At 40.8% G+C, this 17,655-nt stretch overlaps 1 protein-coding gene across 10 annotated transcripts in view; it reads right to left on the reverse strand.

The window, feature by feature from the left end:
* The window catches only part of Erc1 (ELKS/RAB6-interacting/CAST family member 1), a 332,548-nt gene that overhangs the window by 62,541 nt on the left and 252,352 nt on the right, over positions 1-17,655 (reverse strand). For 6 of the 10 annotated variants that reach the window (XM_076567798.1, XM_042273983.2, XM_042273981.2 and 3 more), the window contains 2 exons: positions 13,394-13,538; positions 2,913-3,011 (listed from right to left, as the gene is read on the reverse strand). In XM_076567798.1, coding sequence (XP_076423913.1) covers positions 2,913-3,011; positions 13,394-13,538 — 244 coding nt within the window. Of the gene's footprint in view, positions 1-1,418; positions 1,486-2,912; positions 3,012-13,393; positions 13,539-17,655 lie in introns of all 10 variants that reach the window. The other 4 variants (XR_013050122.1, XR_013050121.1, XR_013050124.1 and 1 more) reach the window with 1 other exon arrangement.

A 17,655-nucleotide genomic window follows, 5' to 3' on the forward strand; every position in this document is an offset into this window, starting at 1 on the left:
TGCAAGAGCAGAGGAAGCATGTTACAGAGGCCGCTCCGTCATAGCAGCAGACATGTATGATTCTGGGCCCAGGACATGAGATGGCTTGTTTATTTTTCAATCTCCTGATGAAAGTACCCAGTAACCTTGTTTCCTAAAACAATGTGTTTATTATCATTGACTAGAAAAAGGGCTACAGGTAAAACAGCTCTGTTCATATAAGGTAGAATCAAATTCGTTTACAAATGACTACTAAACTACAGCTATTGTGTGACTCCTACATGCCGCATGGTGACAAATACATGCTTCTGGAGTGTGCAGACAATCAGGACACAGATTTCCTTTGATTTCTAGCTTTCTCTGATATACTACACACTTTCTGGTTCTGCATATTTCACACCTGCTGCTAAAAGTCATATGGCAAGCTGGCCATTAAACAACTTACCTCTTATCCTTCTTGGCTGTATTCAATATTCAGAGGTTGACACAGTTACATTTTTGAGCAGTTTAACATCAAGACACAGACATTTCAGGGAGAAATGACTCCAAAGGAGTGAGGTCAACATAAGCATGGGCAGTGTGTCCAGCGGATGCAAGGCCACCAAGATGTGTGAGCTTAGTAATCACAATGATCACTTTCCTAGAAACTGATTTCCTTAGTCAAACCTCAAGGGCATCAGATCAAAGGAAGACACCGCCACAGCTGGACTGTTTTCCAGCCAACTGGCCTGTTAAGAGGAATCTAGACAGTGTCCTGGCAGCTGCTGACCATAGCAGCAATCTATGAAAAGGAATTTAAAACATTTTATTTTTTTGCTAAAAAAAAAAAAAAAAAGAAAGAAAAAAACCTCTTTTATTTCTTTGTTCCTCCTTTTCTTTATTGATATTCTAAGAGTAATGTCAAAGCCCTAGGGACATCCTAGGTCCTGACCCTCAGAATCCAGCATATTCTTCCATAGGCAGAGAGAACATGTGAGGAGGTACAATATAGTTCACAGCACAGTGATTTTAAAACAAAAATAAAACAGACTATATATTTATAAGTATCATAAAGTATATTTCTAACATAGGCTAATAGCAGCACATTTGTCTGCCTCCCATGTCAATTTGCAGTAGGTTACTAACCAGGACACTGTAAAGTCACTAGAGATAGGATGATTTAGCAATAAAATCATTAATTGTAGAAATTTGGTTATATGCCCTGGAAGTTCTGCCCAAAATGTACAGAAAGAAATTATAACGTGACCATTAACACACAGAAAGAACTAAAAGCCACTCTGTCAAAAGCACAGCAATCCACACAAGAATCACGTGAAAGTGAAGGAGCAGGAGCACACAGGGTTCATGACTGTACAGAGCAAGATGTGAAGGTGATCACCGAGAAAGAGAAATGGAAACAAACGAAAATCATTTCTGTAGTTAAGGAAAGCTGTTCTCACCGTTCTGAACAAAATGGCTGAACTAAGAGCATCTGATTGGCTATGCCCATATACCCTCCTCCTCATCCTACGGGGAGAGATGACATGGGAACAATGCCCCAGGGCAGCATGGGAATGAAAAAGAGTTGGTTAGTATTAAAACAAAGACACAAACATAATGTAGCAGAAAAGAAGTTCTTGGCTTTCTTTACATTAGGTTCTAGTCCTCTAAATTACAAATTAGTAATTAGTTTACGGTTCCATGTTTTTCTTCTGCCTTTCCCAGAGCTGGGTGTGAAACATTAATCAAGTCAGAGCTTTTCTGTAGGATCTGCTTGTTGCCTTTCTCCCCACTCCAATCACCTCCACCTCCTATCTAAACCTGCTCCATGGAAAATACCTGACACATCCTGCAGAGGCTAGCTAGTCTGGATTCCAGTAGCAGGAAGCAGGCGAAGCAAACAGTGGTTTGGAGGTAGGGGATACCAAGCAGACAGCTCTCCACTGTATGGAAGGCTGAGTCTGTTTCCCCTCTGAAGGATTAGGTGTGTCTCGGCTGGCTTAGACATCACATAGAAGCAAGCACTCCTTCTGGGTCTTAGACTAACAATTTGGATATCAGCTGCTTCTTTCATCGACCCAGTTTCTATGGCTACTTCTAAGACAATGCCACAGTTGTCACTCGGCAGAGATGTTTAGCAGGGGAGTTTTCCTTGACTTTGCAGTCATATGGATGTAATTATTTGGCTATTGTTTTCCCCTTAGCTTTATTTTTTATGTATTTTAAGACTGGGTGTGACAGAGATGTTGGAACTGATTTGAGCACAGAGATATGAGGTAATCTGCTCAATGCTCTCCTCTGTTCATCACTTTCAAGATCTTAGGAGGGTTTTTTCTCCTTTAAAAAATTTGCAATTGAGTGTGATTCCCTTCAGTTTCAAGAATATCTCTTTTGTATTGATAGCAAGCTGAAAGCAACAACATCCTTGAGAATGTCATGCTGAAGGGGCCCACCAGGAAACAAACAAAGGGAAGAAATTAAGTTTCATCTATCACCTTTAATTTTTTTGTGGTACTGGAAATTCAACTCACGGCTTTGCACATGCTAGGGCAGCTACTGAGCACTTAGGTAAATCCCAGCCTTCAGCTGTACCTTTCACAGAAGATGGGCAGGCTATATAACTGCAGTTCAACAAGAAGTAATTTCTATCCTGAGCTGTGCCTTGCAGAGCCTGAGAAAAGTCTTGTTTCCTAACAAGGAACCGATTCTTTAATAAAAGTAGGACTCCTCTTTTTTTCTCATCAATGCAAATATTTAATAATAGTTCTTATAAACAATGAAGCATATGCTCATAAGATATTCAGAACCATCAATTTCTTATATAGGAATTATTAGAGAAAAAGCTGAGATTCTTCTTCTAAATTTATAACCTAGAATTTGCAATATGCTACCACCAAATACATGGATATGAAAGCATACTTTTTAAAGAATGAGATATTCCAGCACAATCTTACCTGGTCTGGGGAGGGTTTATGGTTTGTCTGATTGGAACGGGAAGATTTGAAGTGGTCATCCTCATAGTTGTCAGCCATTAGCTTCATTCGATTTTGTGTCTGAAAAGAAATTCATGGTTTAAATTGAGATAAAATCCCTATAATATATGGTAGAGCAACAAGTACCTTAAAGACTTTCATGAGTACAAAACCAGTCCTGTCTACAATAAAATCAATTCAACAAAGACTTTGGGAGCACACCATCAAGGGTGTAGTCAAAGCTATTCAAATACTGAAGCCCTAATACCAAGGTCACAGCATTTGCAGACAAGGTCTTTAAGAACCAATTCAGACTCAGTGAAGTCAAAGGATTGACTCTTAACTTGTGACTATGGCCGTGTTCTAAGAGCAAATGAGTCACAGATCTCTATGTGAACAGAGAAGACAGCCTCTGCAGGTGAGGAAGAGCGCTCTCACCAGGAAAGGAGTCAGCAGAGATCGTGCTCCATCTTGGACCTCACCTCAGACCTCTAGACCGTGAGCAAACAGATAAGCACTATTTTGGCTACCCATTCTACAGCATTTGTTATGGTCGTTTGAGCTAAGATAGGTAGGTAACTGTGCAGGGAAGATAAGTCTCAAAGCCAGCACTTTATACAGTATTTTTACCTGTTTTGTGCCATGGTCTTTTACACAGCAGCAGACACTAAAACACTAAGTATATCCACTCAGCTTCCTCCTAGTAGTGAACACATAAAAGGAAACACTTCTAATTTACCCCTGTTTGGTGCCTATCTCTATAGGCATGGTACTTGAAACACCACTCTATTAAGCAGGGTATTTTCATCTCTGGCAGAAGACACTGTCTCATTTAGGATTGTCAAAATTTGACGGTTTATCTCGAACACATTTCTTGGTGAATTAAAAGCATTTTTACTACACCCCCCCCCAATGTTTACAGAACTACCTAAAGGTGCCTGGGGGCAAGAACTTTAGGGCCAAATTGAGTTAGTTTAAATTCTAGTTCCATAAACTAGTTATCTAACCTTAGGCACATTATAAGGTAAATTGTGAACCTTAATTTCTCCATTTTTTAGAGATTAGTCTGATGATGATAATCATTAATTTTCATTGCCTTATTCCTAATTTTTCCTGGTTGTACAGAATGGATTGTTTAATTAATCCTATATTGTTGGGCACTCAAGTTCTTTATATTTTAACCTAACACACACACACACACACACACACACACACACACACACACACACACACACACACACACACACACTTAAGTCAGTTGCTCCTTCCAGTGTATGACAGAAAGAGAATCTGTATCGACAAATTGTGATACCTAATTTTTCTATTCTAGAATGCTTTCCAGTGACCTTTCTTATAGTCTGAATATTTGTAACTGCTTAAAGTTCACATCTGGAACCTTCCCCACAGTGCTGAAGAACTGAGGGGGTGGCTTTTAGGAGGCTAAAGTCTTATACTAGTCTTCTTCTTAGATGGCTAAGGGCTCACCCATCCATTGTGCCCTGTGAGCAGGCAGCAAGAAGGACAAATGGAAGGCAGAGTAAGCCCTCCACTGATGGTGACGCTGTTGAAGCCCTGTCTTAGGCTTCCAAACTTTAGTTGTTTATAATTACACAGTTGATTATTTTGTTATAACAGCCTGAACAGACTAAGGTAACCTTAAGAATAAGTCATTTTTATATGTCATGAAGCACTCTACGTGACTGACAAGTCTGCAAGGCAGCTCTCAGAAGAGAAAGAAGGGATGAGAAACTACAACATAGTCATACCTACAGAAAGAACGAAGTGCTGTTGGTGGTCTTTCTCTTTGCTGTGAATGTGTTGCTACCATTGGTTAATAAGAAGCTGCTTGGCCTATGGCAAGACAGATTATAGCCAGGGGGGAAATCCAAGCAAAGATACAGAGAGACACCTGCTATCCAGCCGCCCAAGGAGCAAGATGCCAGCAGACCAGTAACACCACGGCTACGTGGCAAAATACAGATGAACAGAAATGGGTTAAGATGTAATAGCTAGCTAGTAATAAGCCTGAACCACACACCAAAAAGTTTGTAATTAATATTAAGCCTCTGAGTGATTATTTTATAAAAACGGCTGCTGCCCAGGCAGGACTGGGTGGGGCACAGGAAAACCTCCGGCTACACTAAAGCATCTATACATCATTCGTTTGATCACAAAAACCTTCTATTCTGACTGTATTATGGATGTGGGCAAAGATACGTGTTTAGTTAGATTTTTAAAGCATGAGACAATCTTTCCTACCTGATATTTAGGACATGTTTACAATGTAAAAGCAATCATAATAAAGCATATATGAATCCATAATTAAGGCAGAGAAGTATTTTAAGTACTTTTAAGGAACGAGTACATAAATACAAAGATGCTGATCTGAGAAAGACCAAGGTTATATGTTTGACCACATAAGTGATTGAAGATCAGCATCAAGAACTTCCTTCTTCATTCCTAAAAGACGGGAATGTGGCCAAGGTTCAGTGCTCCCAGATTTATTTAAAACCAGATGCAAAACCTGCTCCTTGCACAGTCAGGCTGGGCTCTCACAGGCATGAGATGCTATGTAGATCACACAAGTGACTGCTTGGGAGCAGCTTTTGTATGCTGTGTTTCTTGAGAGAAGATGAAAAGGCAAGGGAATAAGCTCTCCACTGCCGTGGAAGACATTTTACACCAAATGTCTTCTCTCGTCTACTCTGTCACAGGATGTCTGAAATCCAGAAGCATAAAGAATAACACTGTTTTGAAAGAAAAGAAGGAAGGAAAAAGAAAAAGAGGGAAGTAACTGGCTGAAATAAAACTTTACTTAAAGCTATAAATGCATACCTACATATTCCTGAGAAAAAGGCATTCAGTATTTATTCTGTTAGCCTTTTCTTCTAAGAGTTTGTGGTGGTTTGAAGGAAAATGGCCCCCAAAGAGAGTGGCACTATTAGGAGGTGTGGCCTTTTGGGAGGAAGTGCATCACTGTGGGGATGGGCTTTGAGGTCTCTTTTTCTCACATTTCCCTCAGTGTAACAGTCAGTCAACTTCCTGTTGTCTTCAAGATGTGGCACTCAGCTCCAGCACCATGTCTGTCTGCACGCTGCCATGCTCCCCATCATGATAATAATGGACTGAACCTCTGAAACTATAAGCAAGCCACCCCAACTAAATGTTTCCTTTGTAAGATTTGCCACGGTCATGGTGTCTCTTCACAGTAACAGTAAAGCCAACTAGGACAGAGTTGCATGCTAATACCTAGACAAGGTGTTGCAGAAACTATTTCAGAGAAAAACAGTTAAGCCAAGAAAGAGGAGGAAATAGAAAGAGAACAGAAGTAAGCCTGGTGTTTCAAAGGAAAGGATTCTTCTTATTAGCAAATGACAAGCGATTGCAGGCTCTGCTTACCAGACAAGAAGAGGCATCACTCCTTCAGAGACCTCTGACAAGGAGGACAGTGACAGCCAGTGAGTCCCCACGTGAGACTGTGCAGTTGTCCTTCTACACTGTCCTGCTGTTTCTCTTCTCGGATGAGACACAGACAGTGGGGGATGAGGTCAACTTTGCTGTCAGGAAGAGCACTGTGAGGTCCCTTGCTTCCCCAGGTCTCACCTTTCCAAACAGGACTCGCGACATATATGTCTACCTCTACTAACAGTCATAATTCTTCAAGTTCTTCAACCTAAAGTGTCAACTATTCTTGACTCCTTATTTCTACTCCTGTGTATTGGCAATGGAGTCACAAAGTCCTGTGGACTCGATTTTCCAGTTTCCCTCACTTACACAGTTTACTCCTGTAACCACTAGCATGTTATTTTACTGGCTCTCTCTGTGGCTAATAGTTGCTAATGTGCAATAGAAAATCAAATCTTAAAACTGGGTGTTGTGGCATGTGCTGTAATCCCAGTACCGTGAAGGTGGAAGCAGGAGGACCAGAAGTCAGAGGCTAGCCTAGGAGATGTGTTCTAACACTGAGATGGCTCAGTGCTTGCTATCAAGCCTGATGACCTGTGTTTAATGCCCAGTATCAACACAGTGGAAAGATATAACTGTTTAAGTCATATACAGAGAACATGCTGTTTTTCCTTCACATCTCTAATTCTAGTTCAGACATTGTCTTCTGGTCTCTAATGGCACTAGGTACACAGGTGATACACAAATATACATGCAGGCAAACCATCCATACCTAAAAAATAATAAAACAAATTTAAAGTCTCTTTCTTTCCAAGCCAACACTGGATTGATGCTTGTGTGAGAAATGTGTCAAATGACTCTAAAACTAGAAGAGAAATAAGGAATAGAAGTCACAGGCTCTCCAGTAAGTTAAGGAGGGGGACAGAATAGAAACAGGTTCTCTTTTGATGTATACTGTGCTTTCTTACACAACAGGCAAACAGAATCATAGTATAAACTCTCTTGTCATGACTGTTTTGCTGTTGTTTTGCGATTCATCTGTATTACTTCTGTATGTGTAGTTCATTCCTACTTACTGTTGAATAACACTCTTATTGCACAAGTATGCTACTTTGTCTACTCCTAATATTTGCTATGGTGGCCAACTTTCAAGATGGCCAGCAATGATCCCATTCTCCAACTATTCCTGGTGTTGTGTGTTCCCTCCCAAACTGTACAGCTAGCTTGTGTGATAGGTCAAGGCAGAGTGATGGTATATAATTTCTGAGTTTAAGTTACAGACACTGAGAATCTCATCCAGAGGAATCCCACCCCTGCCTCACTTGTTTATGGTAATCCATTGCCATATTCTAAGTAACCTTATGAAGGGCCAAGACTATACGAGGATTTGAAACAGATTCTCAGAAAGTCCAAGTCAGGCCTAGATGATTGTATATCTGGTCATCAGCCTGACTGCAAACATACAAGGGACCCTAAATGGAATCAAAGACTAAGCTATTCCCCAATTCCTAAAATAATAATTACAGTGTGAAGTCGAGGGGAATTTTATAGAGTAGAAGATGACTAATAGATGTGGTAATTGGGACCAGGGTGTGTGTAACAGAAGCTGAAGAACCAAAGGAGTGACTCTGGAGCTGGGCAGTGGGCAGAGCTGCGTGAATGGGGAAGGAGGAGAGCACGGGTGAAAAGCCGTTTGTCAATACAGACTTGAGGGAGGCCGCCAAGGGTTCAGGGGGAGTGAGGGATATGTGGGATACTCCTCACGCTGCTCTAGAACTTCAGTGACAGCATCACCTGCAGTCCTGTTCAAAATAGGGAAGCTTACTGAACAAACTGAGAGCTCGTACCACCACCTACAACACTGGCACTGTCAGTACTGACAGTGAACACAAAGGAAAATACACAAATGTGGCCACTCTCAGTACCCAAGTAAAAACGAAACTAAAGTTACTTATACATGTATATATATGTGTATTAAAATAACACACTGAAAGTGAAAAATGAGACCAACAGACCATGCAATATAGTCCTTTAGTCGAGATTTAAATCGAAAATAATTGTTCTTTGTGATGTGTAACTGTTCTTTGCTATCAGTGGAGAGCTGGTTCTAATCTCCAAGACTCTCTCTTCCATGGATACTGAGGACATTCAAGTCCCTTATATGAAATGGTATAATAGACACATATAATCTATGCATATTCTTTTACATACTTTATTTCAATATAAATGCTTGGCATTGTTTAAGGAATGATGACAAGAAAAAATCTGCATGTTCAGTTATACATGCTGATTTTTAAATTTTGAATAAAGTTGGCCCTTTAAATCCACAGACTCCTTGTCTGTCAAACAAACCATGGATCAAAAATATTGGAAAAGATTTTTCTTGTCATCATTTCTTAAACAATGAAGAATGATGGTAACTCAGGATTCTACATTATGTATATAGCTTTAAAGGCTTATTCTCCACTATTTTTATTGGCAAAAGACTCCCATTCCAAATTTAATTCATAATGAAGGGCTTTAAACCTGTAACTAGTCTACAGAAAGCTCTATTTTCTTGGCTGGCTAGAAAGATTTTTCATCCAACATTTTTTTTTCTTTATAGAGAAAGAAAATAAATCAAAAACTGGTGACTTTCATCAAGTTTGGTTCCCATTAGATCTTTAGTGTTTCTTTACACCGTTGTACTTATGTTTAGAAGAGATCTCTTTATGCAATACAGAGAGTCAAGAGTAAATCTGATAGGTAAGAATCTACATATTTATTATGTTGCTCCACACTGAAAACCTAGCCCCAAACTCATGGCTTAGGAGGTCAAAGACCCTAGGGGGAACCTACTACTATTGTTTTGATAAATGGAAATGTTGTCAAATTGCCTTCTAAATATTTACATTTACAGCCTTAGATCAGAGCTGCTCCCAACCTTGGCCAGAGAAGTCTCTTTCTGTAGTGGGCAGCAGTTAATGAACAGATTCTTAACTGGTCAGATGTTGGGACTATGTGCCCATTCAGTGCTCAGCCCTAATTGTGACATTTCTATCAACCCCACCAAGGCTCAGGAAACTAACTTATAGAGAGATAGCAGAAAGAATGTAAGAGCAAGCCAGGCGGTGGTGGCGCACGCCTTTGATCCCAGCACTCAGGAGGCAGAGCCAGGAGGATCTGTGAGTTCAAGGCCTGTCTGGTTTATAGGGCAAGATCCAGGACAGGCACCAAAACTACACAGAGAAGCCCTGTCTCAAAGGAAAAACAAAAAGAAAACAAACAAAACAAAACAAATGAGCCAGAAGATGAGGAGTGCTAAGAACTGCTGTCTTTCAGACTTGATTTGGCCGTTGCCCTCATGAACTCACTGCAACAATGGTTACTTATAAAAGACCAAGTCAACATTCCAGGAGGCAGCACTAACTGGACTCAGTGGGGGGTGTGGGGACATGAAGGTGTGAGGAAGGGGAACTGAAGAGTCTTGTAGTAGGTATGATCAAGTTAAATTGTATACATGTATTAAATTGTCAAAGAATAAATGAAAGCTAGTCTTCATAAAAAGTTGATATACCCTTGATATACCAATGGCTAGTTGATATTCATGGGAAGTCTGCCCTTTTATGAAAAAAAAATGAAGAGGAGGAGTGGATGGAGGGGGTGAGGAGGAGAGGGACTGGGAAACGAGGAGGGAGAGAAACAGTGGTTGAGATGTAAAAACAAAAACAAAAAACTAAAAAAAAAAAAAAAAGTTGCTCTAATGGGTAGGTCAAGGCCTAAGACCAAGAATTTAAAAAAAAACAACAATCTGAGCTTTTAAGAAAGTAAAGTCTGACAAGCCTCTAAATAACATTAATAAAGTTCTTCTTAAAACTTAATAAGTTAAATAAAAATAAATGACATCATTTAGATGGATAGCAGGAGATTTACAACCATTTGTAGAATCTTCAAGACAGGAAAAAGAAGACAAACATTTCTAACAAGTCAAATGATCTGCCCTTGGTAAGGGAAGAACTGACACTCAAACTGTATTTCCTTGAGGAAGAAATGATGAAAGTGTGTGTACTGAAAGCGAAGTTAGAGTAAGTGGGAGTACTCTGCACCTGCATGCCCCAGTCTCTAACAAAGGGCTGCAATGAGCTCACTAAGTACCACAAATAACACATCTCATACTCTACTGAGCGAGCTGCTGTGAGAGATGGAGGAAAGGACAATACACAATTTGTTCCAAGGTGGGCCATGGCCAGCCCCACAGCCTACGAGAGAAAAGTGTAAAGTGAAAATGAAAAGGCACATTCTACTCCTGAATAAGAAGTAAAATGTCTCTAGCAAAGGAGTCGAGACAGTGCATATACAACAAGGGACAGACAGCCTGCTTATAAATGGAATATGGATAGAGCACTGGCAACTGTCATTGTGGGAACCAGATTCCAGCAAGATTCAGGAGACATTTGAAAGTATGTACAAATGTTAGTTTTCAGATAAGTGGATGTTTGCTAGGTCTGCTAGAATCCAAGATGCGCCAAATCAAAGTGTGGGCCTATCTCCAGGCCCAAATCAGTGGTGCCAGAGCAATTAGCTTTATATGGTGAAGCAGTCAACAAGAGTGAAGGTAGCCAATAAAGTGTCATGTGTCCTAGTAACTCCCAGAGAGACTAAAACCTGGCAACTATATATCAAGGACAATGGACAGAACCGCATGAAAGAATTACTTAGGGCCTGTGATATGGCTCAACAGGTAAAGACACTTACTATGAAGCCTGGCAACCCAAGTTCTATCTAGAACAGATTCCTGCAAGGTGTCCTCTAGCCTCCATGTGCACACCATGGCACATGTATGTCAACAAAATACACACAGAAATTAATTAAATTAAAAACCACTTCTAGCCAGGCAGTGGTGGCGCACGCCTTTAATCCCAGCACTCGGGAGGCAGAGTCAGGCGGATCTCTGTGAGTTCGAGGCCAGCCTGGTCTCCAAAGCAAGTTCCAGGAAAGGCGCAAAGCTACACAGAGAAACCCTGTCTCGAAAAACCAAAATAAAATAAAATAAAATAAAATAAATAAATAAAAATAAAAAAATAAAAACCACTTCATTGATGGGTATTTTCCCCCACCATGGAAATACTCAGAAATAGTCAAAAATATTCCTTTACAGTAAGAATTTGGGAGATTAGGGAAATAAAGTGGGATTGAAGGGTTAAACAGTTAAAATATAACACAATAAAAAAACTAGGGAAATATCCCACCCCTACTCCATGCTAGTCACTTGGGTGTAATCTCAGGGGACACCTAGATTAAGAGTGATGCCCAGTCTTGAACAGTGAGAAGAAGTACCAATGGGATCAGGAATGGGCTTCGGGCAACTGAGCACGACGCAAACATAGTGATAACTTTAGGCCATGAAGGTCAGCCAGCTCCCAGGCACTCCTGGGGTACACACCCAGAGACCTATACACAGAAGTTTGGCACTTAAGTACTGGTCTTCTCAAGAAGATACAAGTCAATTCATCTTTACATTTCCTTAACATTATTTTATAGTTGCGGGAAATGGAGCATATATTTATATACACTGCAACTCACTGAAGTCTTTTCACTGTGAGTAGATACCTTATTTATAACCCTATTGGCCTACTTAGCTTTTATATCCCCAATCAGTGAATTTTAACCCTAAACTCTTAGTCTGTAGTTCTACTCCACTCTTGACAGATGTTTACAATAATGAACAAAGACAAACTTCTTCCATGATATATTTTTTCTTTTTTTGTTTTTTCAAAACAGGGTTTCTTGGCTGTCTTGGAACTCACATTGTAGACCAAGTTGGCCTTGAGCTCACAGAGATCTGCCTGCCTTTGCCTACCAAGTGCTGGGATTAAAGGCATGCACCACCACCACCACCACCACCACCACCACCACCACCACCACCACCACCACCACCACCACCACCACCCAGCATACTTCTAGGATCTTAAAATGAGGTTTGTTAAGTAATCTGAGAGGATGCTGAAACAAACAAACAAACAAACAAACAAACAAACAAACACCACTCCTCCCAAAAAAAAACCCCAGTAACAAAAATGTTTTTGCTCAGTTTTTTAGTATAACTTGAAGAAATACGTCTTTGTCAGACTAGATTACATGAAAACCCTTGTGTGACAAAATATCCACAATGATGGATAAAATGGATGATCCTTCAATAAATTCAAGTTTTCAGGGCCATGTCTGCTGTGTCCTGATACACAGTAAGCATTTAAAAATAATGGTCAATACTGCTAAATAAATTCAGGTGAGAGTCTAGAAGGATCTGTTGGTAGTAAAGAGTGTGGTCCAAGGAAGAGAAGGTCCTGGAGAAAGGGGTGCTATGAAGTCTGCGAGTCGGCTTAGGAAGCCATAGAGTTGAAGCACACACTCACCTGCTAGTACAGGCTGGAGGCGAGTACAGATCTGACTAACCACTGACATTTGGAGCTAATCTGCTCTGAGAGTCAATTACTGTCTTGATTCTATCAACACTGAAACAGAACTATACTGTTCATTAAGTCCTCTTGTTAGAAACTATGACAAAAATCTTGCAGATACAGCTGGGCATGGTGAGGCACACTTATAATCCCAGCACTGGGGAAGCTCAGGCAGGGGAGTGTCCCAACTTCAAGACCAGCCTGGGTCACAAAATGAGTACTGGGCCAGCCAGAGCTACACTGCAGGACCTTGTCTCAACAAAGTGAAAGCAAACTGAACCCTAAAAGATGCAAACACAGACAAGGTAAATGTTCAACATTATAAGGAATCAAGTGTGAGTACAAATGAAAGACTGACCACAGTGACTTCTATAACATTTAAAAAAACAACTCAGGACCTGTGACATGTTCTGATTTAGTCCAATCACTGAGAATTCTATGAATTTTTTTTTTTAGATATAACCATAGACCTGTGAAGTCTCTAATTACAAAAATCTTCTGTATTATATATAGCATGCAACACACGACCCTAAACATCCACAGTGGCAAAGACATTTCTGAAAAGGCAGTGGGACCTGGGCTCCGTTCTGCCCGCCCCTACTGCCCTCGGACCACTACTACCTGCTGTTTGAGCTGCTGCACCAGGCGGTCCTTCTCCCGTTTCAGTGCAGCCACTTCTTCCTGGGTCTTCTTCTTCGAGGACGACAGCTCCAGAAGAGCTATATTAGCATCCTTCTCACTAATAGCAGCCAGAAGAGCTTCTTGCCTGCAAAGGAAAGAAAACATGAGCATTCATTCACCCAAAACCTGAAATAAGTCTTTGTAATTCTCTACAAAGAAAAATTTGGAGAAGAAAGGAAAATAACTGACTTTTATATCATTTCATAGGGTAGCAGGAGGTTCTACACCGTGTGATTTAGTTCAACATTGCTTATTTGACAAAGAGTATGGAAGAGCCAAGTACTGGGTAGAACCTAAAGTCGGGACCTGTAAAATCCACAGCACAGGGCAGCCTCTTAACTTTGTTGGGATCGCAGTGGAGAGTACATGAACAACCTCTCTCTCTCTGTGTGCATGAGTATGTGTGGCCTGATTTCTTCGGTGAGATCTGGCTTCTTACGGTGACCAGTGTCTGGAAGGGACAGTCTTGCAGTGCTGTGGTCTGACACCCAGTACTTATCAGCAGGGTGAGTTAAGTAGTTAAATATATATACCTGACAAGACTACACCAACTAAACAAAACAGTCACTAATTTCTTTTATTTTTCTAATTAAGCTACAACTATATGTATGAACTCTTTTTTATATTTTTATTTTTTCAACTAAAAAGTAAAGTAAATCCAGAAATGGTGACACATGCCTTCAATAATTCCAGCATTTGAAGGGTAGAGGCAAGCTAATCTCTGTGAATTCAAGGCTAACCTGGTTTACTTAGTGAGGCCCAAGCAAGAAAGGGCTACATAGTAAAACCCTGTCTCAAAAATAAAATGTGAGCGTACACATGCATGGAAGGGAGAATAACTCGGGGGAGTCAGCTCTCTCCTTCCATCATGTGGAGTCTTGGGTGTGAAAACAAACAAACAAACCTTTATTAAAGTTAGTTTGACCACCACGGGCCAATATTCCATAAATCTCCCCATAGCTTGTGTGACTTTCAAACAAATCTTAACCTCTACCTCTTTCCTTCATGCTGACTCTTTAAAAACTGGCCAACAGCAAAAGACTGAGAGACTGAACCCCAGCCGACGGGGTTCAGGAGAAACTACAAAAATCAAGTGAACTTCCTGTCCTGGTGGCTTGCTAGCCCAGTCTGAGTCCTGCTGTACCTTTTACAAAAAGAATGCCTTGCTGAGCTGCTTCTGCTTTGTTCCCGTGTTCCTCTGTGGGACGTGAGATCATTTTTTGTTTCTAAAATGAGAACTGAACTCAGATTGTCAAGTTTGGGACCAAGTGCCTTCTTCACCTACTGAACCATACTGCCAGCCCTGATTTGCAAACTTTAAGAAAGTGGACTCTTTGGAGCCAGGCGGTGGTGGCGCACGCCTTTAATCCCAGCACTTGGGAGGCAGAGGCAGGCGGATCTCTGTGAGTTCGAGGTCAGTCTGGGCTACCAAGTAAGTTCCAGGAAAGGCGCAAAGCTACATAGAGAAACCCTGTCTCGAAAAACCCAAAAAAAAAAAAAAAAAAAAAAAAGAGTGGACTCTTAGAATTAGCTATTTGTTCCCATCAGTAAGTCTTTGGATCTCATTAATGCAAATAAATTTAGGAGTGTGACTTTCTTGGCAATATATATATATATCTTGGCAATATATATATACATATATATATATATATTTCTTTATATATACTTTGCAACAATAATTTAAACATCACAGATTACCAGTGGTTTTGTTACAGGCAGATATTGGGGCGCAGTGGATACCCTTTGGGATTTCTTTTAACGAGGAACTGGATCAGGGACATAAGGACAGAGGTAGAAGTAGCTACAGTTTATTAGGAACGAAATTATTTCTAAAAAATAAAGTGGGATAGAGCTGGTGAAAAGGGCAGAGGCTCAGTGGAGTACTGTACAAAAGACTGAAACTTTCATTCTCGGGTTTATTGAATTTATTCTGTGCATGCTGTTAGACGTCAGCTTTCATGGTGAGAGTTTTCAGTTTCTCCTGCTAATCTTGACCTCACTTTCCACCCCACTCTTTGCCACAGTCTGGCTAACTACTCTGCAGTTCGTGTCCAGAGAGCAAAGATCAAGGAGAAGAAACGTACAAATAAACTGAATGAACTGGGGGAACAAAGTATCCATGGACTCAAACGCATCCTACACTAGGTCATCTCGCACAGAAAGAGACAGATCTGAGTTACTATAGGGGAACTATATAAAATAGTTGTAGGTTCTGACCCAGGAAATGCTGAATCTGAGAATGCACTGGGGAAGCTTAACTTTGCCTCTGACTTTTGTTAAGATAGTTGAGCTTCAACTGCAGTCATATGGAACAGTTTAGGGAGGCCACAAACTGGAAGACTATCATTTAAATAGTCTAAGCTTTTATTTTGGATGAGTACATCTATAACTCTGAATAAGTAATACTAACAAATGTGGGCCACAGATCAGTTTACACCATGAAAATAAAAATTTGTTTAACTAGTTTTTGCTGTTGGAAGACAGGATTCTCATGGATCAGGTTCTACTGTCTCAACATTGTGGAACTTGGGGAAATGGCAGGTGGCTTACACAACCAGGCTCTAGTCAGCACCAAAGAGATAGACAGTCTAAATACATCCAATGATCATTTGAAACAAATATGTTCAGGGGTGAAGTGACTTTAAAGCTGAGGTTCAAGCTGGTTGAACTGTGCACTGTATAGCTTCCTGTTGATGATTACCATGTTTCCTTCAGGATCTAAGAAGTCGGAATGAGAAGGATTCTCAGCGAGGATCCTGCATTTCTGTGTACTGATTGCTACTAGGCCAAGAGCAAATGATGAATTAATATCGGCATTATAATTCTATAGTGCCATCAACACCTTTGTTAGATACAAAATACAAAGATGATGGGGACTTGAGCTTTGGACTTAGGAAAAATGCACAAGGGCCAGCAAGCCTGCCACCTGAGTTTGATGATGGAAAGAGAGAAATGACTAGTTTCTGGTCTCTGTGTGCATGCATGTACACACATACATGGGGGTGGGGGTAATGAAAAAGAAGAAAGCACAATGTGAAAAAGGGGAAATTATTCTATATTATTGAAGTATTTTTACTGAATTCCAATTCTTTCATAAATGGCATGCTTGGACAGCTAGAGATAGAGACAGTATTGTTCTCTTTGTTACATTATAATTTTAACAAATCTGTAATGGATACTATTAATGCCCAAAGAAAACATGAATTAGACTCTGGAGCTTCACTTGCTTCCCACTGGGATCCACTCCAGATGCTGTTCAGGTCATACCTGAGCTGTGTCTCTTCCCATCCTGACACAAGACCTCAGGCTACTGGGTTACCCAACACCTGTACACCCAATACAGTGAACGCACACTAACTAAATGGGTGCCTTTTCCTCACTTCTCCTATATCCTCAAGGTCACACACTCTTTCCTCAGAATGCAAGAAAACAAGCCCCTCCCATTGCCATCAGGGAATCAGAGACTGCTGATGTGCATTTACTATGGACTCATCAGCTCCCTGGCATACAATCACCTCCTTTTCTGGAACCTGTAAGCTGGAAACCTCACTTTGACACGTGGGCCTCTGTAGCAGGAATCTTAAAAGTTCTTATTAATAAAATCAAACCTGAGGCGAGTTATTGGGGTCCATGCTGGTAGATCAGAGAGACAGAATAAGCCACAGCTATCTCACCTCCGCCGGATCCTCAGCTGGTCTTGTCTCCTCAGACTGGAGGCTTCTGTGTCCTAATCCCAATGGCTCTCAGCTGAACTGCTGCTCAAAAGCCTGCATGCTTAACCAGCCAAAATTTCCTAGTTTCTGGTCCTCACGCCTTATATATCTTTTTGCTTTCTACCACCACTCCCTGGGATTAAAGGCTGGCTTTCTGGGATTAAAGGCGTGTGTCACCATGCTTGGCTATTTCCAATGTGGCCTTGAACTCACAGAGATCCAGAGGGATTTCTATCTCTGGAATGCTAGGATTAAAGGTGTGAGTGCCACCATTTTCTAGCCTTGTATCTAGTGGCTGTCTGTTCTCTGACCCCAGATAAATTTATTAGGGTACACAATACTTTGGGAAACACAATACCACCACAGGCCTCAACTTTCCCCAAGACCATTACCATGCTGTCTTTCCTTGGCATTAATAGCTCTTCTAATAAGCCAATCTTGTATCCAAAAAGACAGTCTGCCTCAGTGTCCCCTTGAGCCCAAACCCGA

This window comes from Peromyscus maniculatus, chromosome 3 (genome assembly GCF_049852395.1).
Source record: "Peromyscus maniculatus bairdii isolate BWxNUB_F1_BW_parent chromosome 3, HU_Pman_BW_mat_3.1, whole genome shotgun sequence".
Taxonomy (NCBI): domain Eukaryota; kingdom Metazoa; phylum Chordata; class Mammalia; order Rodentia; family Cricetidae; genus Peromyscus; species Peromyscus maniculatus.